The 26,907-nt window shown below is 39.3% G+C and overlaps 1 protein-coding gene and 1 pseudogene across 1 annotated transcript; both read right to left on the bottom strand.

Annotated features, from left to right (window-relative positions):
* On the bottom strand, nt 1,274–3,689 carry LOC109242692 (pentatricopeptide repeat-containing protein At2g35030, mitochondrial). Its single transcript, XM_019409539.1, has one exon. It carries the CDS (start codon nt 3,305–3,307, stop codon nt 1,409–1,411), a length of 1,899 nt encoding a protein of 632 aa, XP_019265084.1. The 5' UTR covers nt 3,308–3,689; the 3' UTR covers nt 1,274–1,408.
* The window catches only part of LOC109215709, a 38,123-nt pseudogene continuing 16,542 nt past the window's right edge, over nt 5,327–26,907 (bottom strand).

Consider the following 26,907-nt stretch of genomic DNA (forward strand, 5'->3'; position numbering starts at 1 on the left):
TCAAATTTGAAAAAGTAAATAGATATGTTGTTCACTTTTATTATTTTCATTTTTTAAGAGCTCAACAGAACAAAAAGGTCATGAAGCAAAATAAAGAGCAGAGGGAAAGACTCTATTGTTATGCCTTTGTTGCTTTTACTGTCAAATAATGTCGATGAATTTACCTTCCGCCTGAACCCGCTTGCACAAAATTTTGGGTACGCTACTAGTGCTATATAATAACAGACGACGCAGAGATTTGCTATTTATACGTTCCAAATAGGGATAAACTGATCGGTTTGACTTATTTTGAGTTTCAGTTCGAATTATTCCTCTTTTTATTTATATAAACAATATGATATACTATAGTATGTATTCTTTTTCTCAACACTGAATACGGATATATTGCTTCTTCTTTTTTGGCCCTATCAAAGACACTGCAACCTATCGTGTGATACATAGATCTTTTTCTTTCATTGATTTAATCTATTATATATATGGAAAACAATCCACATTCAAGTGGATAAGAGCAACCCAAAAAAAATTCAGTTAGCAGCGCCCTAGTGTACTCTCATTGTCATTTCTTCTTCGTCAGGGTCGATCCAGAATTTAAATTTAATGGGTTCAATTTTCAAGATTCTCAGCATTGAATTCATTATACTATAGAAATTATGAGTTTAATTAAACATGTAGCCTAAAGGCTACATCCGACCCTGTTCGAAATCTTTGCCGACGCAATATATATTCTACTTTAATTTACATGCATGAGGGCTGGCTAATTAGACAACAGAAAGTTTCGACAGTTTGACTTATAAATATGAAGAGCAAAGTTGCTAAAATCAGTTGCAATATACAGACAAAATCTTAAGCAAGCAAAGGTATCTTCATTATCATTCTTTGTCGTCTCAAGAGGAAATATAGTCTTATATTGCCAACAAGTGGTAAAATCTGAATGTCATTAAGTAATCACATCTAAAAGAAAAGACTTTTTCGCGCGTAAACCATTGCTTGTTCCTTAATTTGCTGGAATGGGAAGTATAGATAGAAAGGCAGAAAAGGAGGCGTCGGCTCTGAAATGATGGAAGATTGAATCATTCCTTCATTCTATTCCGGCTATTCCTTTCCTGTCTGTATGTTGTTTATCTTCATAGTAGTGACAGTTCATCACTAAGGTCTCTCTTTCTAGCATGTTATACACGTTCCTCTCTCCTTTTCTGAATTTCTTTGATTAATAGTACATGATAACTAGTTGTCTAATAACACTTGTTTGCAATAAAATTAAACGTTACTAAAGTAGAAAACAATCTTCTTTTCTATATTTATTTCGGTGAAAAAGCTCCATGTTGTACTTTGCTTCAGTAGATCTTTGAACTAAAAATCTAGTAGTGACATTCATAACTTGAACAAGAAAAGAGGAGGAAACAAAAACTTAGATAATAAGACAACCTTCTTCCATTGCAAAATCATCTGTTGGTGCACAACCAGTCTTTTTCATTTTCATATGAAGGTTTCTAAGTAATGAGTGAATAACCTCAGTTTCATAATGAGATTCATCACCAACTAAAAATACATGAACTCTGTTCCCAACTTCTATCCAGCTACAACCTGGTTGCTTCTTCAATCCTATGTCCTTCATTTGTGTCCTCAGCTTTGCAGCTTCTTTCCACTTTCCATTCGAAGCAGACAATTTCAATAACGACAAATAGGTTCCAGAACTTTTTGTGTCAATCCCTAACAGTTTCATTGCGGCCAATTTTCCTGTTTCTGAATCTCCATGAACATTACACCCCGCAAGAAGTGCTCCCCAAACGAATGCTGATTCTGTACTTGGAAGCCGTTCAATAACTTCCAAGGCCTCTTTAAGTCGTCCTGCTCGACCGCAGAGATCTACAAGGCATGTATAATGGTCTTCTCTCAACTTCATGGAATCGTCTCTAGAGAGCTCATCAAAGTATTTTAACCCTTCCTCCACCAAACCTGAGTGGCTGCAGGCAGCAAGCAATCCGACGTAGGTCACATCATTTGGTTTGAATCCCATTTGCAGCATTTCATTGAACAAATTGATTGCCTCTCTTCCACATCCATGGTGAGAATAAGCTGCAATCATGACGTTCCAAGATATAAGATCTCTCTGGCCTCTCAAGTCATCATCAAATATTTTTCTTGCAGTTGCTACATCTCCACATTTCGAATACATGTTTATAAGTGCTGATATGACCATTTCGTTCTCCTGATAAATAGTTTTGCTAATTACTTGGTGAATTTGCATTCCTTCACTAAGACCGGCTAAGTCACTGCAAGCACCCAAAACACTCACAAAAGTCCCTTCATTTGGTTTCACTTCACCATCCATTTGCATGTCACAGAAATTTCTTAGCGCTTCTTCACTTTTCCCCTCTAGCACATACCCGTTAATCATCGTTGTCCAAGAAACCACATCTCTTTGCCTCATTTTATCAAACAATATTCTAGCTCCAGTTAGTTCCCCGTTTAGAATGAAGCCCATGATAATTGTATTCCACGAAGACACGGTCTTTTCTGGCATCATCTCAAACAATTCAAACGCTTCATTAAGTCTCGAGTTCTGCATATATCCAGTAATCATTGCATTCCAAGAAACCACATTCCGCTCAGGCATCCAATCAAAAAGTACTCTAGCCTCGTCGACTTTCCCATTTCTCGACAACCCTGATATCATTGTAGTCCAAGACACCACATTCTTCTCAGGCATCTGATCAAAAAGCAATTTTGCCTCATGCATTTGCCCATGCCGAGCCAATCCTGCTATAACCATGTTCCAAGAAACCACATTCCTCTCCTCCATTTTCCAAAACAACTCTAATCCCTTATCAAGCCCACCATTTCTCGCATACCCATCAATCATACTATTCCAAGAAACAATATTCTTCTCGGGCATTTCGTTGAAAAGCAACTCAGCCTCAAGAATTCTATTCGTCCTCGCATACGCAGCCAGCATAGCTGTCCAAGTAACAACATCTCTCTTTGCATCAGTCCTATCAAACAACTCCCTCGCTTGATCAATCTTCCCACATCTTATATAACCCGAAATCATCGCTGTCCATGATACCACATCTGGTTCAGGCATTTTATCAAACAGCTTCTTTGCTTCATCAATCTGTCCCTCTTTGCTTAGCTTGGAAATAATCCTATTTGACCTAACGACATCTTGGTTACATGTGTAATCTACTCTGGGAAGTAAAGAATAATTCTTTAGTTGAAAAGGAAGTTCAGTTTGAAGCTTAATAGCTGACTTGCAGAAATTAAAAAAATGTTTGAGCTTTACTGGAGCTACAAACTGTTTCAGCATCTCCAAGCCTAGGGATATTGGAGATTATAAGATCAATTGGCTAATGAAAAATATATCTAGCTTATGAGTGAGCTCGTATTATAACACTTGCATGAAATCCATGATTCGTAGTGTAGTATTTGGTCTACCTGTTTGATACTTGCATAGAATTCAGGGTACAATACACTATCTGGCTGTCTTTTTTGCGCCTGGAAAAAATACTTTTAAAATTCTTGGTCTAAAACAAACAATAACAATTCTCTAGCTATAAATCATCATTTTTTCATAAATCGTCACACAAATCGTCATAAAAATTTCTCTTAGCTATAAATCATCATATTTTAAAGGTAATTGGTTACTAAATATTGAAGGTTATATTCTTTTTCGGACGGATTAAAAAAATAAAGGTGTCACTTCATTTGGACAAAAAGGCTATATGCCTTAGTTATTATAATTTTGTGGGATAAAATGTGGGAAAATAAATGTGAGAATTAGTAATATACGAATTAAAATAACTAAAATACCTCAAATAACCCTCATGTACTAAAACATTTTCTTAAAAGTAGACAAAACATATATTTCATTTCCAGCATTACAATCGGGGTCGTTTGGTTGGAATTAGCGCTGTCAATGGTTCGGTTCAGCCGGTTATTCTATAAATTTGTATCATAACAAATTTTCAGTTATTCCATTTTGTATAACCTAACTTATACTTTTCGAAGCTGTCTCAATCTTCTCGGTTTCTTTTCGGTATCGGTACGTTTTGTTAATTTTTCGATATTTTTAAAAAAATATCATGTAAGAGTCGCTAGTCGAAGTTATAATGCGATAATGTGTACTTGCCTAGGACTTTGGCAAAATTCTCTAGACATTTCGACTATTTTAAAAGTGATGATCAAAAGAACATGAAAGATGTCCAGAATAGAGATTCATCTTACTATTATAGTACAACAACAACAACAACAACAACAATAACAACAACAAGCCTAGTAATTTTCCACAAGTGGGATTTGGAAGGGTAAGATGTACGCAGCCTTACCCCTACCCTGGAAGGGCAGAGAGACGGTTTTTGATAGACCCTCGGAAAGCGTAAAACAAATTAAGCAAAGACGAGAAATATAAATCATACGAGTGAAAAGATACTAATCTATTTGGGACTCAAGAATAGAGCTTATTAAAAGATTAGTATTCAACAAGAGAAATTGAAATTATACGAGAGGAAAGATATCCAATACCTTGTGGCTTGCTACTGAAGATCGTTGGAATACTTAGTGGCTTGCAACTCAACATGTTAGAACTAAAATAGTTTTGATATGAGTAGTAGAATAAGTTTAGAAGTTGGGATTTCGGATATTAATTATTTGGTCACTTGTAGCCATTTTCATAATCCTAAGACCCAAGAAAAAAACTTAATGCTTAGTTTTAAACTTAGTATATAAAATATATATTTCATATAAATTTATTCCGTACGATACGGTATTTTTTCAGTTTATTTTTGTAAAATTAGAAACTTACCCTATTATTCGGTACGGTTGTAAGTTTATATAAAAGCCTATGACTTTTTTATTAAAATAAATCTAATAATTGGTTTGGTATGATTCGGTTGATTTAGTCGGTTTTTAAAGATCCATTGATGGTTGAAAAAATAATATCAACATAAACTCCTCCATAAGATGGAAATATAATATCAACATAAACTCCTGCATAAGATAATATCACGCATAATCCTATGTAGCATATGGTTGACGGTATTAAATGATACCCTCTTTAACTTATGAGCGAATCTATATATTAGTTTATACAACATAGAATGTGAAATAGAAATACATATTAGCAATACATAGAATAAAGTAATAAAAAACAAAAATATCCTTAATGTAAGTAATTCCCTCATAACAATTCCTTCATAATGTAAGTAATTCCCTCATAACAATTCCTTCATAAAAATTCAAATACAACATCTGAATTTTGAATGAAGCACCAATACTTGGTTTAAGATCCGATTTCTCATTCAGAAAAGCGCTATCAAGCAGGGAAAAATCAATAAACTACACTCACAAGATTGCAGTCAAGTTAGAAAGTATCTCGACATAAAGTGCCTTACAACGTTGTAAAGATAATGAGAACTCGACCTTGAAAAGAATTTTTAAGGCAAAAGAATTGTGTACTCAACTCTCTTCGGATCGCTGTGAAAGTATACACACAACATTATGTACAAAAATTAACAATCTACTATCCTACAACCACTAACTTTTCCTAAGGTTACACTCTTCCAAAAGAATGTCTTCTAACAAGTAAGCTAAGTAACTATATGCACTTCGTTTACAGTCATTTCTACAGTGAAATAAACATATAAGCTGCGTACATGATGACGGGGCTTCAACAAGTTCTGTGCGCATACCGCAATTTTTACATACCCTAAACTTGTGATTTCTCAGGTTGCCGAGAAACTTCCTTATCAGCAAAATGGAGCAGCCTTCGGAGCCTTAATACCGTGTCACAATGAAAAGGCAAAGCAGATCTTCTCTCCAAGTATGCCGGACTTACACTCATCCATGATAAAGCATGGAGTTCTGCAGCTATGTTCTCAAGAATCAAGTGAGTTGCTATTTCAACGTTCCTTGTTTCCGAGCCTGTACCCCTTCCCCCAACCTTACCAACACCCTTCAAAAACTTTTCTTGGATGATGTTGCTGCCACCATAGTAATCAACGAGGTTGACAGATAGAACTGAGGGCCATTCTTCTTTTGAGATGCTCCTCGCATCTCTCCTCATTGTAGGTACTGCTTTTGAAACCACAAAACCTGTTGAAAGAGGGATAGCACAGCCCTTGCTGGGAGAAGATGGGCGAGTGGTGGTGATTCAGCAGTTAGGCAAGTGTGAAGCTGAAGACTGACAGGAGGTAGGAACCGCATACTGGGTGATGGGATTAGAATATAGGAGGTGGATGTAGAACCGAGGGACTTCACTGGTGTATAACCTTCAAGATAACCTGGCTGACTCAGAATGCCACTACTTTGACTCGTCCCTGCAAAATTTACTTGTTCATATACAACCATACACAAGTATGAAACAGAAATAACTAGGCATAAAAATGTGAACTGATGATAAATCCAGAGAAAATATTTCTCAAAGAATATTCTCTTCCATATGGTAAACACCAACCCCCCCCCCCCCCCCCCCCAACACACACAAAAAAAAAACTGAAACACATAAGCCCAGCGCGTACTGAATCCCACTTTACTCCCTTGGTACTCATATCTCAACTACAATTCCTCAGCATGAGGCTATTCCTCCCTAGAGTTTCTCAAAGAATAATTTCACACCTCCAACTAGAGAAGCAATTCCCTTGGAGTGTTATCTAAAAAGAACATTATGCTTACAAGTGTCCTAGTTCACTTTATCTCTGATTGGTTAAGTTTTCAGAAATAACATCTTCTTTACAGTTCATTGGTAGATAGTATAAGAGATGCCAGAAGAAAGGCAAGTAGAGTCAACTCAATCAGAGAAAAAGGGAATCAAAAAAACAAAAAGAAGGGAAAAGACGACACCTACCAGGACTCATTAAATCTGCTGGCAACATAAGCTGTAAGGAATGATCAATTGAAACAGAGACAAAACTAATGCTTTGCACCCATTGAAGTAAACCCCTCGAGTTGTCCACCATACCCTGTCCACCAATTAACTGCTTCCTTGTGGATGGTTGCCCCAAGCCACCTTTCACGAAAGAGGAAGCCTTTGAGTGAGGACTGTACAATGGACTAGGGGAGGAAGGAAGTGCTTTTTCCTGAATCAGACCTATTTCCTGTTGCTGCAAGGATGTCCCATTACTACTTGCCGACATTCCATCAGGCACAGATCGTCTTAGCTGCAGAGACCATTTCTTCACCTCAGATCCCCCAACTGCATACAGGGCTTTCTGCCATTCTGCGTCCAGAAAATTGCATCAATAAGATTAGCAACTTCAGCAACACTACAGATGAATGGTAACCCAAGCAGAAACTTCATTCTAGTCCCTCAAAATAAAACCAACAAAAGCTGCACTCTTTCAAGACGTTCAAAGTGTAATATAACCTTATCCCACACCAAGAATAACAATGAGATCAGCTGAAAATGTGTTGGAATTAAAGGTGGAGCCAGCAAGTCAATGTCATCAAAATTCAAAACCATTGTTTTGCATTTTCAATAAAAGTAAACAATAAGCACAAAATATTGATAGCGAATGTTTACCCTGGCATTCAAGCTCAAAGAAGCTTCCAATACGTGCAATGACAAAATCCCTAGGCTTGGCAATGGCAGCCTCAGGAAGACATACCTGAAGTATCTGGCATCCTTGTCGCAGAATTTGCACAAACAAAGATTGCAGGCCTTTCATATCCTGCCTACTACTTATTCCTCCAAATGGATATATATAATTATCAAGCAACTCTCCCCTGGAATCTGTCCATATACACACCAGCCAGCGCCAATCCTCAGTCCATCCATAACAACAATGCAGGCTTGCAAGTGACTTTTGATGTGCAGATCCAAAGCCATCTGGTTCAGATGTTTCAGACTGAATGTTTGTTCCAGTGTCTCCGCCACCTGAAGAAGCTAAACTCTGCATAAAATTTCCACTTGTACCATCATCTAACAAAAGCTTTGAAGATTCAGCCATTGGATTACAAGACATAGGAAATGAAAGTCCACGATCCAATGAACCTGGTTCAGCTAGAATGTAAAGGGGCTCAAACAAATAACGAACTTCATCTTGAAAAGAAAAATCCTCCATTCTGTTTGGATCACATCCGAGACCTCCCCCTCTTGATGTTTGCCAGTTGTCCAACTACCAGACCTTAGGCTAGCATCAAGTTCAGCCTCTCTCTGAAGGGAAGTTCCTGGCTTCGAGGACCAACACAGTCCTTCCACATCACTGGAACTGGGGAAGTCATTTGCATCAGGACCAGATGAGATCTACCAGACATGGACGATGACTGAACCATGTCACTGGAGGACCCTCGAGATATCCTGCGGGCTTTGTTATAAGCTGTGAAAGCAATTTCCTTTAGGATGACAAGCTCATTGACAGCAGGACTTGTAATCCTAAAAATTGCATCAACAGTGACAATCTGCAGTACCAACTTAGGAATACAAAACCCTGAAAGTGTTGAAACATTTGAGAGTGACTCATCCACTGCTGCTGAGTAACTTAAGGCCCTTCCGACTTGATTCTGCAGTGTAGATCGCCTCTCTTTGTCTGAAGAAAGAATTACTGATCCAGCAGCAATAGAAGATTCAATCACCGTCTGTAGGACCGCAAGAGGCTCAGCGAAAGGGCAAACCACGTATATCACCTGATTTAACATTCAAATATATAATCAGATATCAGCTTCTGGTGAAGTACTTTGTCCATATACTTTATCGCTTAAATAAGATATTTCCTAGTATCATCTTTTCATTCGCTTAAGTCCAATACTCCAGAGTTTTATAACTATGGAAATGGTAGAACAGCAAATGATACGAAGAAATACCCTCAATCCCAAACTAGTTAAGTCTGCTATATGAATTCTCAAATATCTATTTCTTCCCTATTTGGACCCAACAAAACAGCATGTCAGATTCTCATTCAAAGCTACATTGCATTGACTCCTCAAAAGTGTCGGTAGGGTATTTCAACTTATCTGAAAAGAAGCATTTTGGACAGATGGAAGGCAAAGACTAAAATAATGAAACAAGTGGGTATCCGAAACTAAGAGAAAAGAAAACAATCAGTAATTATGAATCAGAAATGTAACCAGAAATGTAAGAGCATTTAGCCCTTAGCCAAGGTTACTTCATCTCAATTTTCAAAAAATTAGCCCTCACTAATTAAGCTTCTCAAATGTTTCAACTGGTCACAGTATATCCTTCTCTCACATTAAGAGAAATTTTGAGCTTTTGTTACGCCTAGTGAATCCAATCATTTCGTCTGCTGCTCTACTTTAGAGATTTATCACCTTGAAGCTGACTAATCCCCTTTAGCAGATGCATTTTACTAGAAAATTTTGACACCTACATAAGACGAAACATTTATAAATCTCCCTTGCTATATTTGCCCATCCAACTACTGGGCATTTCACTAGCCTTACGTAAGTGAGAACTACCCTACTTACCTGAACTACTCTACCAGTGGGAAACAGAAAATACACATTGGGGTAACAATATTATAACAGACCAGTCATTGTGCAAGGCATTCTTTCACTATCAACTTGACAGCTACCAAACCCCAAGCTTTAGCAACATAAACATTCTTGTCACGACCGATCATAGTAAAATAAATGTCTACGTAGTGGAGGTACCAGATGCAGTAAGAAAAGTTCTAGTTTGACAAGTACTTTTCAGTTTTTCCTTTCGCATTCGCTTATCCAGAAGGCAAAATACTTATGAAGCACATGTGACAATTAATGACCACGGAATCACTCTTTTTTCTCAATCTACTCTTTCCCTTTTGCTTTGCCATGAACCTTAAGCTTATAAAAAGGTACCCATATCAAGAGAAAGGGGTGGGACTGTCCTAACATCTAAACTCTATCAAAAGGATACTTTATTTCCGCCAATCCATAATGGACTCAACGAAGTTCACTTTAATGATTTAATGATGCATCTTCGACTTTATAGTGCAATAGAGAAAAGAGAGGGGAAAAAGAAAAAAGTAGATGAGGAATAAAAAGACAAACAAAGAGTCACAACTTACTGTACATGGACCAGTACTTCCTTCTTTTGGATTCATGGTCATGCATGAACCAGGCTTTAAATTCCTGAGAACTTTTGAGAGACTTCAAATAGCTCTCTAAATCCCAGCCATTGGAAAGGGATAGGGAAATAATCACTGATTGATCCCAGCATAGATGCACTACTGCTGTCTATCTTCATTGACTGAGGGCAATCGACCAGAACAAATCCAGAAGACCCATTCTTCCCAGAATCTATCTCCATCTCATTTCCCATACATTGAGGTGAATGAGTTCCCAGTTTGCACATCTCATAAACTGAAAGAGAGAAGCGTAGTTAATATCCAAGCCAAGGACAAAATTTCATTCCTCAAACATAGAGGTGGCCATATTTACATGACAAATATTCAGGTCAAGGACAATTTTGAAGCTGGATGTATATGAGAAGAACGCAATAATTTGATCTCCTTTTTCTAGTTACTTCAATATAATCTTTCCAACTTTGATCTCATCTTCTTTATTTGAGAATGGTAACATATTTCTCTGTGTGAGTGTGTTTGTGTGTGTGTATATATATTACATCAGAGCCCCAAAATAGTAAAAAACGAAAAACCTTGTTCTTACAAGGAACCTAAAACATCTAGAATTTCCTCAGGATCATCTATGCATTCAGATTTGCACCAAAAAAAGGATTTCAAACCTTGATCTCATCTTTTTGTGCAATTAAAAAAAATGATTTCAAATTAGTCACTTATCCACATCTCCAAAATGGAAGAGACATGCAGATTGAGTTATGAAATGCAGACTATTAAATATGAACCAGCCACCTTGTGAAATCAATGTGTATTTACACTTTTCAGATACCTGAATCTTAACCTTCTTAACCAAAGCAACCAGTGTATTATTTTCTGTAACACAGATGGAACACAAAATGTTATCTTCAGATCAGCAAGACATTTAAGTATACTAACCAGTTCCAAGCTGTTTGAAAAAATCAGTTGCAGCTGTTGTTAGAGCATTGATGTCTGGACAGACAACGTAATATGACATCTGAAAAATTTTGGAAAAAATGGTGGAAAAATAATAGTTCAGGAGAAATGCAAAAGAACTGCTTAAAGATATTAAGAGCTTAATACTTGTGTTATCTATCTTAAACTTACATGCTTGGGCATTGCATAAGGCTCAAAAGGTGCCTTTTCCCAGAGCTGAAGAGAACTAGGTCCCATCTTAAGCCAATCGTCTTGGTATCTGCAACGTAAATGACTTAAGTTCCTACCCTGTAATAGCAAAGTTAAGACCAGAAACAGAAAAGGAACTCCAAATAATTTGGTGGTCATAAATACAATGTTACAATGTCCATGTGAGTCCTCTCCATTAAAAGGTAAATACAAGAATCAAATGCAGCTCCAGCAAGCTTTCATCTAATTCAGTTATCATCAGGTTGAAATCTTAAAGTAATCCATATGAAAAGAAGTCCTAGAACTAGTAACTGGTGACAAAATGCAACTTAGTAATTCAACTAACACCGTCGCATTTTAAGGCTTCAGGGGGTCTCTTAAGGGGCTTCACTGGCTCGTTCAGGGAGCATTGTGACCTACGGGTCACCCATCTTTTATTTGCAGATGACACTTTGGTTTTCTGTGATACATATGCTTCTCAGTTCTCATATTTGAGGCAAATTCTTATTTGGCTCCAGGTAGTCTCAGGTCTCAAGATCAACTTTACTAAATGTGGGATCCACCAGTGGGGGAGGTGGACAATATTGAAGTGCTAGCACAAGTGTAGAATTGTAAAGTAGGTGGACTACCTACTACATACTTGGATCTACTGTTGGGCACTTCAAACAAGGATCTTGCAGTGTGGAACCCGGTGATTGAGGAAGCCGAGAAGCAGCTAGCAGGATGGCAGAAGAGGTACTTGCCAAAAGGAGGGAAGGAAGTGTTGATCAAGAGCACTTTGTCTAGCATTCCTACATACTTTATGTCATTATTATAGGCACCGGCTACTGTGACTGAAAGTTAGAAAGAGTTCAGTGGAATTTCAAATGGGATGCTCCGGATGCACAAGCAAGTTTCATTTAGTGATTGGAAATTTTTTCACATCTGCGAAGACATCAGGAGCACTTGAGTGAAAGATCTTAGGGTGTTCAACAAAGTCCTTCTAGGAAAATGGATTTGGAGGTATGAGACGGAGGTGAATGCCGTATGGAGAGGAGTGGTAGTGGAGACTATGGAATTATGGAACGGAGTGGAGAACTAGTAACATCAAAACCTGTTTAAATGCAGTCTTTGTAGGGGCATTATGAAGGGGCGGGAAGATTTCAGTAATCATATTCTCTTCAGGGTAAGGGACGATAGCATGATTAGTTTTTGGGGGCCATAGGTGGTGTGGAGAGAGTGAGCTAAGCTTTGCTTTTTCCAATTTATACAGAATATCGCGCCAAAAAGAGTTGACTGTCCAACAGATCCATGGAACACGTGGAGGAAGTTTACTGGGACTTGATGTTTAGGAGGAACATCCAGGTTTGAGAGATGGACAAATTTCAAAACATGGTTGATCTATTGTAGAGGCAAAATGCACCGGATGAACTGCTGGCTTGTGGAGATGGAGAGAGTATAGGGAAATTTGTTCATTGTTAGATCATATTACCAAAAGTTTCTAGTGAGAGAAGAATGGCCTTTCCACACCTTTCCATTTGGATTCCCAGGGCGCCCAGGAAGGTGTGTTTCTTCGGGTGGTTGGCAGTGAGGGAAGTGATACAGAGAGCAGAGAACCTCAGGAAGCGAAGGATCACTTATGTTGGTGTTTTATGTGCAGATGCTCTGGAGAAGATGTAGACCATCTCTTGCTACAGTACCAGGACGATATGCTGTTGTGGTTAGTGGTCTAAATTGGTTTGGAATTCAATGGTGATGCAGGCACAGTGAAGGAGGTGAGGCATAATTGAGCCTGCGGCAGAAGGGAGAGAAGACTGAGAGCATGGGACATTGCACCATTAGCCATTATGTGGGTTTCATGGAAAGAGAGAAATGTGAGTTTTTCAAGGAGTTGTTAGTGATTTTTTTAAATTACAGAGTAGTCTCTTGTTCTAATTTCTTTTTGGTGTACCCATCAGGTTCCTTTATGTATAGATGATTGGACTTTTTTTTAAGGAGAACCATATTTTGGTGTACCCATGAGGTTCCGTTATGTATAGATGATTTGGGTTTCTTTATGAAAACAGGAATTTCTTTCTTATAGAAATTCACAATAGTATAGCAGGGGTAAATGGAATAGCATATGAGAAATAAAGCAATTTGGTATGCTACGGAATTTGGAGAAAAGGCAACCTGCAAGGCTCACTAATTCAAAGAGTAATGGACAAGCATCAACCAACTTCAGTATAAAATACATACCCGACAAGTATAGCAGGATATGGTACTGCAGACAATGTTCGCCTAAGCCTTGAGCCTGGTAGCTGCTCTGACTGTGATAGACAAGTGTCTTGGCTTAATCTGCGCTCACTTGCCTCATCCAACCTAATTCCATCTGAGAACAAAAAAGAAATTTTATCAAAACCCATGGTAGGATAGTTGACAGTATGACCATGATAATTCATACCTTTCAAACTAGATGATCCACCAGCGGATGACTGAGATGGACTTATAGATTCGCCAACAGAAAATGATATGGTACTTGAAGAATCACGACATTCACTTGCACTTGCAGTGGACTCTACAGAAAAACCATCACCAGATATTCCCCCATCATTTGATTGACTGCGACCTTTGCACCAATCAACAACAGATAAAGGACCTTCCGCAGTACCGAAAGCAGATTTCATAGCTGTTTTTATATCATTCTGCAGCAGAGTGAGGGTAAATGATGCCTGAACCTGAATGAAGATGTTTCCATATTAACTTGTGGAAGGCGAGAGAAACCCAAAGTTATAAAATGTGCAAAAGTTAGCAACACGTAAATATGCATCTTCTCACCATTCAATTAATAATTTGTTTCAGGTGCTTACCCATGGAAGCTACAATGAGAGCAGTCATATGCTAACCAATGTAAAGAAGAAAAGGAAGAAAGGAAACAAAATCACAACTGAGAAAAAAATGTACTTTGACTCAGATGCTAACCAACGTGACACCTAAATTTAATATAAAGGAAAACTATATACTGAGGAAATAACACTAGTAAATAAATTAACAAATTCTACACCATGTTTTTGATAAAGATAATGACCAAGAGGAAAACTCTGAGCTGAAAATACATGGATAGCAGATTGCAATTTAATCATCTCTATGCAGCTACACTCATGGATGTTTATAAAAATCTCATTTAACTATTCTTTTCCTCAAGACTATCAGATAGCAGTTCCCTATCTATCCACAGTATCACAATCATGAGTAATAGGTCATCTGTGGTATTGTTGCATTCTTATGAGACTTCACCACCAGCATAAACAAGCAACTGTAGCCTAGGCTTGTAGACAAAGCAGGCTAAAATATGCCAGAGGTGCCTCTGCTGAAAGGGGAGAGGAGGGCTACATTCTATCAACTCTGAACTCACACAAAAAGCATTTACTGAAAAAGCAAAAGCTTACATCAGCTGAAAGTGGATCAATAAGCCCCACGCCAGCAATATCCAGCGAATGACAGGAAGCCAATACTTCGCCACAACCTGCATGAACCATGGATGGTCCACATGAAAAGCCACGCCTCCACTGCTCCTGCAGTGCGAGCCAGACATAAGGACCATCATTGTTATCAGCATCTAGTGCAACATCAACAAGAGATGTAGCTTGTTGCACAAGTAAAGCCATCCCGTCAAGGAGTTCCTGAAGCGGCTGCTGTATCCCATAAGCTAGCATATTTTCCTCAATGAAAGAATTATGCTGAACAGAGTTGTGAGAATGCACGGGAGAAAAATGTTATTGATTAATTATAACAATGATACAATGAGCCATATTTATATATAATACATGTCCTACTCCTAATACATATTGGATTAGGGTTATTTACTACTATTTACTATCAAACTAACACTCCCCCTCAAGCTGGTGCATATAAATCATATGTACCGAGCTTGTTACATATATAACTAATACGAGGACCAGTGAGGGACTTGGTGAAAATATCAGCAAGCTGATCATTCGACTTCACAAATTTTGTAGCAATATCTCCCGAGAGTATCTTTTCTCTAACAAAGTGACAGTCAATCTCGATGTGTTTAGTTCTCTCATGGAACACTGGATTTGACGCAATATGAAGAGCAGCTTGATTATCACACACAAGTCTCATCTGACTAATCTCACCAAATTTCAATTCCTTGAGCAACTGTTTGATCCAAATTAGCTCACATGTCGCTATAGCCATTGCTCGATATTCTGCTTCTGCACTAGACCGAGCAACCACATTCTGTTTCTTGCTCTTCCAAGACACCAAATTTCCTCCTACTAAGACACAATATCCAGACGTAGACCGTCTATCAGAAGGTGATCCTGCCCAATCAGCATCTGAGTATCCAACGATATGCTCATGACCTCAATCCTCAAACAATAAGCCTTTGCCTGGAGCTGATTTAGAATGCGGACAACTGCATCCCAATGACTATCACAGGGAGAATCCATAAACTGACTCACAACACTCACAGGAAAGGAAATGTCAGGTCTAGTCACTGTGAGGTAATTTAATTTACCAACCAACCGCCTATATCTTGCAGGATCGCTAAGAGGCTCCCCTGTCCTGGCAGAAGTTTAGAATTCGGATCCATCGGAGTGTCAACAGGTCTACAACATGTCATTCCTGTCTCCTCAAGAATATCTAAGGCATACTTCTGTTGTGAGATCACAATACGAGCTAGACTGAGCGACCTCAATACCCAGAAAATACTTTAATCTGCCTAGATCCTTAGTCTGAAAGTGCTGAAAAAGATGTTGCTTCAACTTACTAATACCATCCTGATCATTGCCGGTAATAACAATATCGTCAACATAAACGACCAGATAAATACAGAGATTTGAAGCAGAATGTCGATAAAATACAGAGTGATTAGCTTCACTACGAGTCATGCCAAACTCCTGAATAATTGTACTGAACTTACCAAACCAGGCTCGAGGAGACTGCTTTAGACCATAGAGGGACCGGCGCAACCGACATACAAGGCCACTAGACTCCCCCTGAGCAACAAACCCAGGTGGTTGCTCCATATAAACCTCATCCTCAAGGTCACCATGAAGAAAAGCATTCTTAATGTCCAACTGATAGAGAGGCCAATGGCGAATAGCAGCCATGGATAGAAAAAGGAGGACTGATGCAATTTTAGCCACGGGAGAGAAAGTATCACTGTAATCGAGTCCAAATATCTGAGTATATCCTTTGGCAACAAGACGAGCCTTAAGTCGATCAACCTGACCATCTGGACCAACTTTGACTGCATACACCCAACGACAACGAACAGTCGATTTACCTGAAGGAAGAGGAACAAGCTCCCAAGTACCACTCGTATGTAAAGCAGATATCTCGTCAATCATAGCCTGTCGCCATCCGGGATGAGACAGTGCTTCACCTGTAGACTTAGGGATGGAAACAGAGGACAAAGATGACACAAATGCACAATGGGATGATGAGAGACGATGGTAAGTTAAACCGACATAATGAGGATTAGGATTAAGTGTGGACCTTATACCTTTTCGTAGCACAATCGGCCGATTAAGAGGAGACAAGTCCGCAGTATTAGCAGGGTCAGGTGCACGACGTGAATCAGCTGGGCCTGATGCTGGGGGCGGACGACGATGATAAGTCAGGAGTGGTGGAGCTGTAGAAGGTTGAACTGGACTAGGTGGTGGCACTGGAGCTATAGTTGGTGGAACTGGACTAGGTGGTGGCACTGGAGCTATACTTGGTGGAACTGGACTAGGTGGTGGCACTGGACTCAGTGGTGACACTGGAGCTATAGGCGGTGGAGCTGCAACTGGAACTGTAGGCGGTGGAGCTATGGAGGAAGATGAATGGGAGATAGGGACTGAATCTCCAAAAAAAGGAACGGGTAGCACCTCAGAAATATCTAAGTGATTAACTGGACCTGTGAAGTATGATTGGGTTTCAAAGAAAGTAACATCAGCAGGCATAAGAAATTGCTGAATGTCATGAGAATAACATCGACATCCTTTTTGCGTTCTTGAGTAACCCAAAAATATGCACTTAAGAGCACGAGGAGCTAACTTATCTTTTCCTGGAGTAAGGTCATGAACAAAGCACGTACTCCCAAAGACACGGGGTGGAAGAGAGAACAAAGGTAAGTGGGGAAACAGGACAGAGAATGGAACTTGATTTTGGATAGATGAAGATGGCATACGATTAATAAGATAACAAGATGTAAAAACTGCATCTCCCCAAAGACGCAGCGGAACATGAGATTGTATGAGTAAAGTACGAGCAGTTTCAATAAGATGTCTATTCTTTCTTTCAGCTACCCCATTTTGTTGGGATGTGTACGGACAAGATGTTTGATGAATAATCTCATGGGAGTTCATAAACTGCTGAAATGGGGAAGACAAATACTCTAGGGCATTATCACAACGAAATGTGCGGATAGAAACCCCAAATTGATTCTGAATTTCAGCGTAGAAGGTCTGAAAAATAGAAAATAACTCGGATCGATTTTTCATCAAAAATGTCCAAGTGCACCTGGAATAATCATCAATGAAACTGACAAAGTAGCGGAATTCCAAGGTAGAACTGACCCGACTAGGACCCCAAACACCTGAATGGACTAAAGTAAAAGGTGACTCTGCTCGATTATCGAGACGCTGCGGGAAATGGGAGCGGGTATGCTTACTGAGCTGACATAACTCACACTCTAGAGTGGACAAGTGAGATAAGTCAGGTACCATTTTCTGAAGTTTTGACAAACTGGGATGTCCTAACCGTTTATGTAATAAATCTGGTGAATCAGTAACGGGAGAAGTTATTGGAGGAAGACAAGATGCGAGTCCATGTGATTTTGCAAGGATAAGGTAATAAAGTCCATCTGATTCACGTCCGGTACCAATGATCCGCCCTGTACTGCGTTCCTGTATAAAAACAAGGTCATCAAGAAATAAAACAGCAGATTTAAGGGATTTGGCTAGGCGACTAACGGCTATGAGATTAAAAGGACTACCAGGAACATAAAGAACGGAGTCTAAAGGTAAGGAAGGAAGTGGACTTGCTTGACCTATTGCAGTTGCCATGGCTTGAGACCCATTGGCCAGTGTGACTGTTGGAAGAGATTGAGAATATGAAATACTAGTGAAAAGAGATTTGTTACCAGAAATATGATTAGATGCACCTGAATCAATGACCCAAGACTCAGAAGGTAAAGATTGGGAGACACAAGTCATGCTACTATTTGTTGGAACAACGGAGGCTAATCCTGAAGATGTCTGTTTACGTGCTTTGTACTGAAGAAACTCAATATAATCCGGTAAAGAAATCATCTGGATGGGATTCAATGCATTGGATCCAACGGATTGTGAGTTAAAGGCTTCTGATACGAATGCCATTATAATATCGTGCCGGAAAAAGCAGAAATTTTCTGGGGATCACTGTTCACGTCGGAAAAAATCGCTGTAGCTGCCGGAAAAATCAGTGTAGTCGCCGGAAAAACTCAAAGTGGTCGGAATCAAACGAAAACAGGATGGGTAGGGTCAGAATTAGTAGCCAACCCAACTGTTCTGAAGAAACCGTCGTCAAAAAATGGCCGGAAGTGGTCGTACTCGCCGGCGCGTGGGTTCACGCACTCGCCGGAAAATTTCTGTTGGAGGCGCGTGGCAGCTTTTCTGCCGGAGAAATTTTAATGGGTTGGTCGCCGAGGAGTGATCTACCTCGTGGTGGTGTTGGTTTTTGCACAACACCGACAGAAAGTGACTTGATTACGGGCAGCCTTCTAAGTCGCCGGAAAATTGCACGGCGACGAGGTCTTTCTTCTCGGAAGTCGCTGGAATGATGCACAACGATAGGTTTCTCACTAATGCTCTGATACCATGTGAGAACGCACGGGAGAAAAATATTATTGATTAATTATAACAATGATACAATGAGCCCTATTTATATATAATACATGTCCTACTCCTAATACATATGGGATTAGGGTTATTTACTACTCTCCGTTCCAGTTTATGTGAACCTATTTCCTTTTTGGTCCGTTCCAAAAAGAATGAACCCTTTCTAAATTTGGAAACAATTTAGCTTAAATTCTCAATTCTACCCTTAGTAAGAAGCTTTTATAACCACACAAATAGTGTGGATCCCTTTTTGAGTTGTTTAAGACCACAAATTCTAAAAGTATTCATTTTTTCTTAAACTTCGTGTTCAATCAAACAGGTTCACATAAATTGGAACAGAGGGAGTACTATTTACTATCAAACTAACAAGAGTGGCAAGCTTCTAAACCAGATGATGGTTGCTTCATGCCCTTAGAAACTCCAACAGAGCGCCACACACCAACTGGTGTATTAAGGGTCCCATCCAGTAATCCTCCATCAATATCACCCGCTATCCTAACAGGTATATTTCTTTCTTTCTCATCTCGGATTTGCTTGACATATTGTCAACTGTAACCACTCCTTCACCTTGTGGCTGGTTTATAATGGTACTCCCTGACATCCTGTCCGTACCAACAGGAAGGTAGCTGGTTGAAGATAATAGTGTATGCCGTATCTTACACATAAATGCCTGGCACATAAGGCAATCAACTTCTGTTGCTAGCACAGTTCTCATTGATTGACCAAAGCTGTCTGCTTTTAGTAATGCTTCATTGGCTTTCTCGGTTTTATTGTGGATAGATTTAACAGAATTTGTCGAATTGAAACCAGAAAATGGCGACTGTGCTACTTGAGCCTCACGTGTAGAGCAACTATGGTCAGAACCAGACAACTTGCCGTCATTTTTCTCATTTCCACTTTCAATATGAGTGTAATATCTCCTTGATTGTGTACTGGAGCTTGTATCATGCCTTCCAGCACCTGTTTTGAGATTAACAGTCACACCAGACTTCTCCTCACATGCGTCAAAGCAAAGCGACAAAGGTGGGGTTGCAGAGTAGACATAGCTATTTGAGCTTGAATTCGCAGTCTCACAGCTGGAATTGGATTATTTATTTATCAGAGTCGCCAGTTGGGATAGGTTTGCATTTTGGTGTCCCAAGTCACCAATTTATCTTGAATCCCAACTCGAGGAAATTTCGACTTTTCAAATAAAGTATGCGAACCAGAAATTCTAACTAAGGAATTCTGTTGACCCAGGGAAGGTGTTAGGCACCCCGGATCCCGTGGTTCTAGCACGGTCGCTTAAACTATTATAAATGGCCTAATATCTGATTTTAAAACATGTTCATCCTATAGTGCAATTTTAAAATTATTTACCGCTTTTAATTAATTTTTAAGGTAGGTTGAACGTCGTTTAAAACGTGTTTTGGGATCACGTCACATGAAATGCACCCGGATCCGCGACACATTTTATTCAACGTTTTGTGATTTGGATTTGGGTCACATGAAATGCACACCCGAGTTTAGGAAGGTAAAATTATTAAATAACGCGCCTAAAGCAACTAACGCGTTGTTAACTTTGCGGGAGGCCATGAAAATTCGCTAAAAGGCACGTCCCGATTTCTAAGTATTTTAATGTAAGTATTTAAAGAGGGCCACGTAATTTATAAATTTTGTTTGGCGCGGCGCACCTCGATTTATTTTAAAAGATCATCCTAAAAGGTACTATTATTCTCTATTAAGGATTGTCTCTAAAAGGCCTAATTAATTAACATTATTAATTAACTACTATTAAAGGCATTCAAGGAAATTCGGGCCTCAGGATCAAGTCCAAACTCAAAAAAGAGGATCTTCATTATTGAATCTCCTTAATTCAAGTTTGCTACTTAACCTGAAAGCCCAAGCTTACAGTACAAAATTAAACCAATAACTTCAATAATGAACTAGGATTTTTAACGTGTTGGCCTCAAAGCCAGTCCAAGAAGAAAGAAGGTCTGTTCAGTTTTTATTTGTAAAGATGTCTAAAACATGGGCCTTAGAACAGGCCTAAATTGCAACCAGGCCTGAGCTGGGACTCAAGATCAAGTCCCATGGGCTTTCAACTGAGTGGGATGAATAAATTTAGAAGGCTGAAGGTATTTCTTTTGGCCTGCTATTATGCAACTAGGCCCTATTAAGCTCAATCCTTATGATCCCAGGCGGCCCAAACAATAATGCAAGCAAACCAGTATTGATAGGTGGATGAAAGAATTAATTTCCCAATTTAACCAAACTTTGGCCCTCAATCAGTGTTATTCAATTTTGGAGGCCAGCTCTTTGTTCTATTTTTTTTATTTGCAATTACATGGCTAAATTACATTAAGCAACGGGTTTAAGATTAAAATAAACGACTGGATATTTTATTTTTTCTGCAGATCTATATGACTCTAGTCAAATGCCTCCAAAATCAAAGATATGGAAATATACGCAACACAACAATTTTATAACTACTTTCAAGCTTTAAAATTCAAATTACACTTGAAACATGGTAGTAGTCCTTTGAAAGACTTGAAGATTTTCCTATACAATAAACGAGTAGTAAAGTCTGATAAATTCCAACACATTTTGACACCTAAAACTAACATAGCTTGCAAACTAATGTATACTACTAGAGTTATCATGAATGAACAAATGAAAACATAGTTCAACAGTCCAAATTAGTTACAGTGACAGTTTAGCTAATTAATAAGACTAATTGAAATACGATGAACTAATATACATAGATCCACAATAGAAAAACAGGCACAGCTTCATCTTATATCCAGTATTGAAAGCTACATCAGAGAAGATCCCCAGAACATGTACCTGGATTTCAACAATAGAAGCCAAAAAATGAGGGATAAGTGAGTTGGAAAGAAGCAGCAGCAGGAATCAGTGTTCAGCAATCACAAAATGATCCAGAAATACGCAAGGAGGACTAGCTTAAATCCAATTAGAAACCAGTAATGTAGCAATGGGAGCAGTTATCAAAATTCACACCAAATGGACCCCAAACACTTGAATACCAACTAAGTATAACTCATTTTCAACTTCTGAACACTCAGGGATTTTTAACAATGAAAACCTCGAAGATTTGCAGGAAAATTTGAATGAAACAGTGGTTTTGGTAGGTTTAGTTGCCTGGAATTTTCAGTGGTTTTCAGTACTCAGAACCTTGCTAGGATTTTAATTCTATGAAACTAGGATTGGAAACTTTTTGAATTTCAAAATTCAGATCTGTAGGTTGCTCAACTTTTGAATTTTTTCAGATTTCTAGAGCTCTAAACTTTGAATTTTTGAATTTTCAGATTTTTTGGATCTCTCCAGCTTCTCAAACTTTTCAGATCTCTAACTCTCTAAACTTCTAAAACTTTTGAAACTTGAATTTTCAGATTTTTGGGATCTCTCTAACTTCCAAAACTTGCATTGCAAGGCAGACAAAAACTAGGGCAACTTTCAGATTTCTTTTTACACCCTTAGTCCCTTATTTAATTTCAGTTTTTAGCTACTTAGTCCTTCAATTCATGACTTATTGCCCAAGTTATATCACCTAATTCCTGAATTTCAAATTAGAACCCCAATCTAGAAGGTTCTAGGGGGTTCTATTTCAGTTATTGCGGGGATTTGGACAATCGCCGCCGGCGGAGGCGATTTCCGGATGGCGGCGGACGGTGGAGGAACGGCGACGTTATGTTTCTGGTGAGAGGGGTCTGAGATGGTGAGATGGGGGTAGGGGGTCGTTAAGACATATTTATATTAAAGAACCTCGTTAGTTCCGGACCGTCGGATTAATGAGATCCAACGGTCGTGATTAAAGGAAGGTGAAACGGGATCATTTTGGCTATTGTGAGAGACGGACTGGGTTGGGAAGTCTCTTCCACTCCTCTAGAGGTTGAGGATGAGGAAGTGATGGGGACGACGATGCTCGTGCAAGATAAGATGACGACTGGCTGACTTACCGAACGGACGGACACTTTGATCTTGATCGTGCAATCTAAGTCGCAATGAAGGACTATCGTCAATGCGGCTGGAGCCGCTAGATCCCACAGCAGCGATCTTCAAACTGATAAACCAACCTTTCACTTCTCATATGGGGAATCATCCACATGAGGACCAGAAGACGGCATTCTAAGGCTATATAGAGCCCTTATCCAAGAAATGAGCTATCTTGCTTAGCATACCTCACCAAAGCTCTTCAAATCAATCTCCTCGGTACTTGAACTTGATTCTTTAAAGCCGGGAACTCCATTCAATTAGCCGGGCATAAGCTCTCCCCTTGCTTTGCTCATTTTCTCTTGATACGCTTACCTTGCCCGTTTAGGTTTTCAAGAAGTAGACACGGGCAGGGAAATTCCTAGCTAGGTTCTTCGTCTCAGTGCTCTCTCGGCGGCCAGCTCGTCAAAGTACCAAACCCTGGCTTTCTACCCCGAACATTGGGTATCTTCTTCTGGCCCCTTGGGGGCAAGTGAGAGCACTAGATCGAATACACAGGATTGTCCATGTTTTTTACCTTAGCTCTACTTAGACTACTTCTCGATTTTTCCTTTTTACGATTGTTTGCTTCCAAAGGCTTACGCGGGACAGCAGTTCCATTCATCATCATAAAAGAGGAACGAAGATTCCCGATTGGGTTCTTGGATTGGGAGGCCTTGCCGCATGCTTCGTTTCCATTATCGCAATTATTGTCATAATTTCTTCCTTCACCATCAGAAAGATGGACAGATACGAGAGAAGAGGAAATGGAGGCCAAACATATAGTAAGGTACCAAAACGGTTGTCACTTGCGGCACAAGAATTTGGTTCAGCTTCAAGGGTGGTGCTGTGAGGGACAAGGGTAGCAATCCTTTATTTCCGGAAAAGACCCGTATGCCCACAGATCAACGAACCGGAGGGAGCAAAGCACCACAGCGGATATGGAATTCTATTTCCACTTTCAGTTTCACCTCGCGACTCGGGATACGTGCAAGGAGAGCCAGGGAAGGGGCAAGGGGTTCACCCACTTTCACGAGTTTCATAGGTTCAAGAGATCCCACTATAGAAGTGTCTAGCCGTTCGCCGAAGGAAGGGATTCTTTATCAAAGTCTCCGAAAGGCGCACTTAACCTCATTCGATGATGGGGTTGGGGCAATTGACCGATCCTAAGCTAAATCTAGCTCTGATGGTGTGTCCGCGGGTCCCTTCCTCTCAACGTCTGAAAGAACACTCTAATGGCAAGTCGGGCTAATTCTAATATAGGGATAGAAAAGGAATTGGCAAGGGCATTTGGGCTTGGACTGGGTGTGGGTGAGACGGTTAATTGGTTTGGGCTGGGGAATTATTTTAATTGTTGGCCCAAATGTAGGTATTAAACAAGCCTGCCTTTAATTCCTTTAATTCTCTTTTCCTTATTTGTTTTTCTCTCTTTTTCTTCTTTTTTTTTTATTAATTTTAAAACTAAACTAAAATTAAACCTCAAAATTAATTCAACTACCTAATTAAGCTACAATTAAACTACTACCAATTTAAAGGAAATTAATAAACCCTAAAACTAAAATTAAAATCAAACAAAGCAAATCAAAGTTTCTTTATGATATTTTTTTTTTTTTTTGTATTTTTGTAAAAGCCTAATTACTAATTAGTCTAAAAATATGTAAAATTAAATCCTAAATGCTCATGCAATATTTTTGTATTTTTATGAACTATCATGCACACACAAATAAAAATACACACCAAATTACGCAATTAAATCATAAAAATCAAATAATAAAAGAAAAATCCTAATTTTAAAAATTCTATAGGAATAATTCAAGCGAGGCAAAAATCACGTGCTCACAGTCTCCACTTCCCGGGACTTCGGAACATAGGGATTCCTGAAAATCGAATGGGAGTTCTCACCTGTAGGGGTCTCAACTGATCCATACTCTGGAGCAAATGTCATAAGAGCTCCAGCTTTAATTAAGTGATCGAATTCACCAGCAATAGCTGCTGAAACATTGTTTACTTGATTAGCAACTGCAGTGCTTTTTATAACTTCTTGATGTTTGCTCAGTGAATCACCCAGAATTGCTGGAGGTGGTGGCTGATTAAAGCTGTCATAGGATGGAAAACCTACTGGCAAAAGCATCTGATCTTGCACATCCATCATCGAAGGACAGGGGCTACTACCAACATCCACACTATCTGCTGCAGGAAACATAAGAGCCTGAGACTCTGCAGTTCCTGGAGGCTTCATAATAAAAGGAGAAATTAGCTCATTTCCCGGTTAGGGAAGCAAAAGAAGAAGAATATCTACTATGACAAGGTCACTCGCATTAATCTCGCAAGAAGCAGGTCTCTATTAGCCACCAATGATGTCCTGTTATATCCATTCTATTCGTAGTTCCATATCGTCCAGTAGAACAGCCCATCCATCTCTTATATGCACTGAGCTAATTTCTGAAACTCCAATTAATAACTTACACCCAAACAGCAGCACATTCAAATATCATGAAGCAATTCAACTTTATGGCAAATCTGTATAAAAGTCATGCAGAATTCCTATCTCCCATGGGGGCATGATCGATGTACACACTCTATTTGAAGAGAACAAAAACAAAATAACTCATATTTAGATTGTTGGGTTTTATGCGATGAAATTACTGGATCATCTGCTCACTTGAGAAAAGTGCTTTGGTTTGCATAGTTTCATAGATTAGCAGTCTTCCATCCGATAAAAGAGTGACTGGTTTGACAAAAATCAGCTAATTAACTGCATTACACATTTAAATCTGGTAACTCTCAAATTTTCAGATTTAACTTGTGTTAGAATAGTCATGTAAATAGGAGTAAATAAATAACCCTAATCCAATATATATTAGGAGTAGGACATGTTATGTGTGTATATATATAGGGCTCATTGTAACATATGTATATACATCAATAATATATTTTCTCCCGTGCTTTCTCACATGGTATCAGAGCTACGGTGTGAAATTTATCGTTGTGCATCATTCCAGCGATATCCGGGAAGAAAGAACTCAGTCACCGTGCAATTTTCCGGTGACCTAAGTGACTTATTGCGTCAAAGTCACTAATTAACAGTGTTGTGCAAAATCCAACACCACCACAAGGTTCCCAAGAGAGATCCGACCAAACCCCAGAAAAAATCACCGGAAAATAGCCAGCCACGCGCCGTCACGCGCCTGTCGGAACTCTGCCGCCGGCGGCGCGTCTGTCCCACGCGCCGGCGCGTGAGGCCTCTTCCGGCCATTTTTCGGCTTCGCTTCTTCAGGACAGTTGGATCGCCCTGCAATTCCGAGCCTGTCCATATTTTTATTTTTTAATTCCGACCACTTTGAGTTTTTCCGGCGACTACACTGATTTTTCCGGCAGCTACAGTACTTTTCCGGCAAACACAGTGTTTTCTTCATCTGTCTCAGAGAATTTTCAGTTGATTCTTTTTTGTTATTTAGTGATAATCCAACCATGTCTTTGGGAGTCGATGCTTTCGGGTCTAGAAACCCGAGTTCTGGCAGTTCCGGTGTTATGATTACCTCAGAACCTTTAATGGGAGGTTCAAACTACTTAGATTGGGCTTCATCTGTCGAGTTGTGGTGTAAAGGTCAAGGAGTTCAAGATCATTTAACAAAAAAGGCTAGCGAAGGTGATGAAAAGGCCAAAACACAAGTGGGAGAAGGTCGATGCTCAGTTATGTAGTATCCTGTGGCGATCTATTGATTCCAAGTTGATGCCCTTGTTCCGTCCATTCCAGACATGTTATTTAGTTTGGGGAAAGGCTCGTAATCTATACACTAATGACATATCTCGTTTCTATGATGTAATATCGCGAATGACAAGCTTGAAGAAACAGGAATTAGATATGTCTACTTACTTGGGACAAGTTCAGGCAGTCATGGAAGAATTTGAGACGTTGATGCCAGTTTCTG

The sequence above is a fragment of the Nicotiana attenuata genome, chromosome 2 (genome assembly GCF_001879085.1).
Source record: "Nicotiana attenuata strain UT chromosome 2, NIATTr2, whole genome shotgun sequence".
In the NCBI taxonomy this organism is placed as follows: Eukaryota; Viridiplantae; Streptophyta; class Magnoliopsida; order Solanales; family Solanaceae; genus Nicotiana; species Nicotiana attenuata.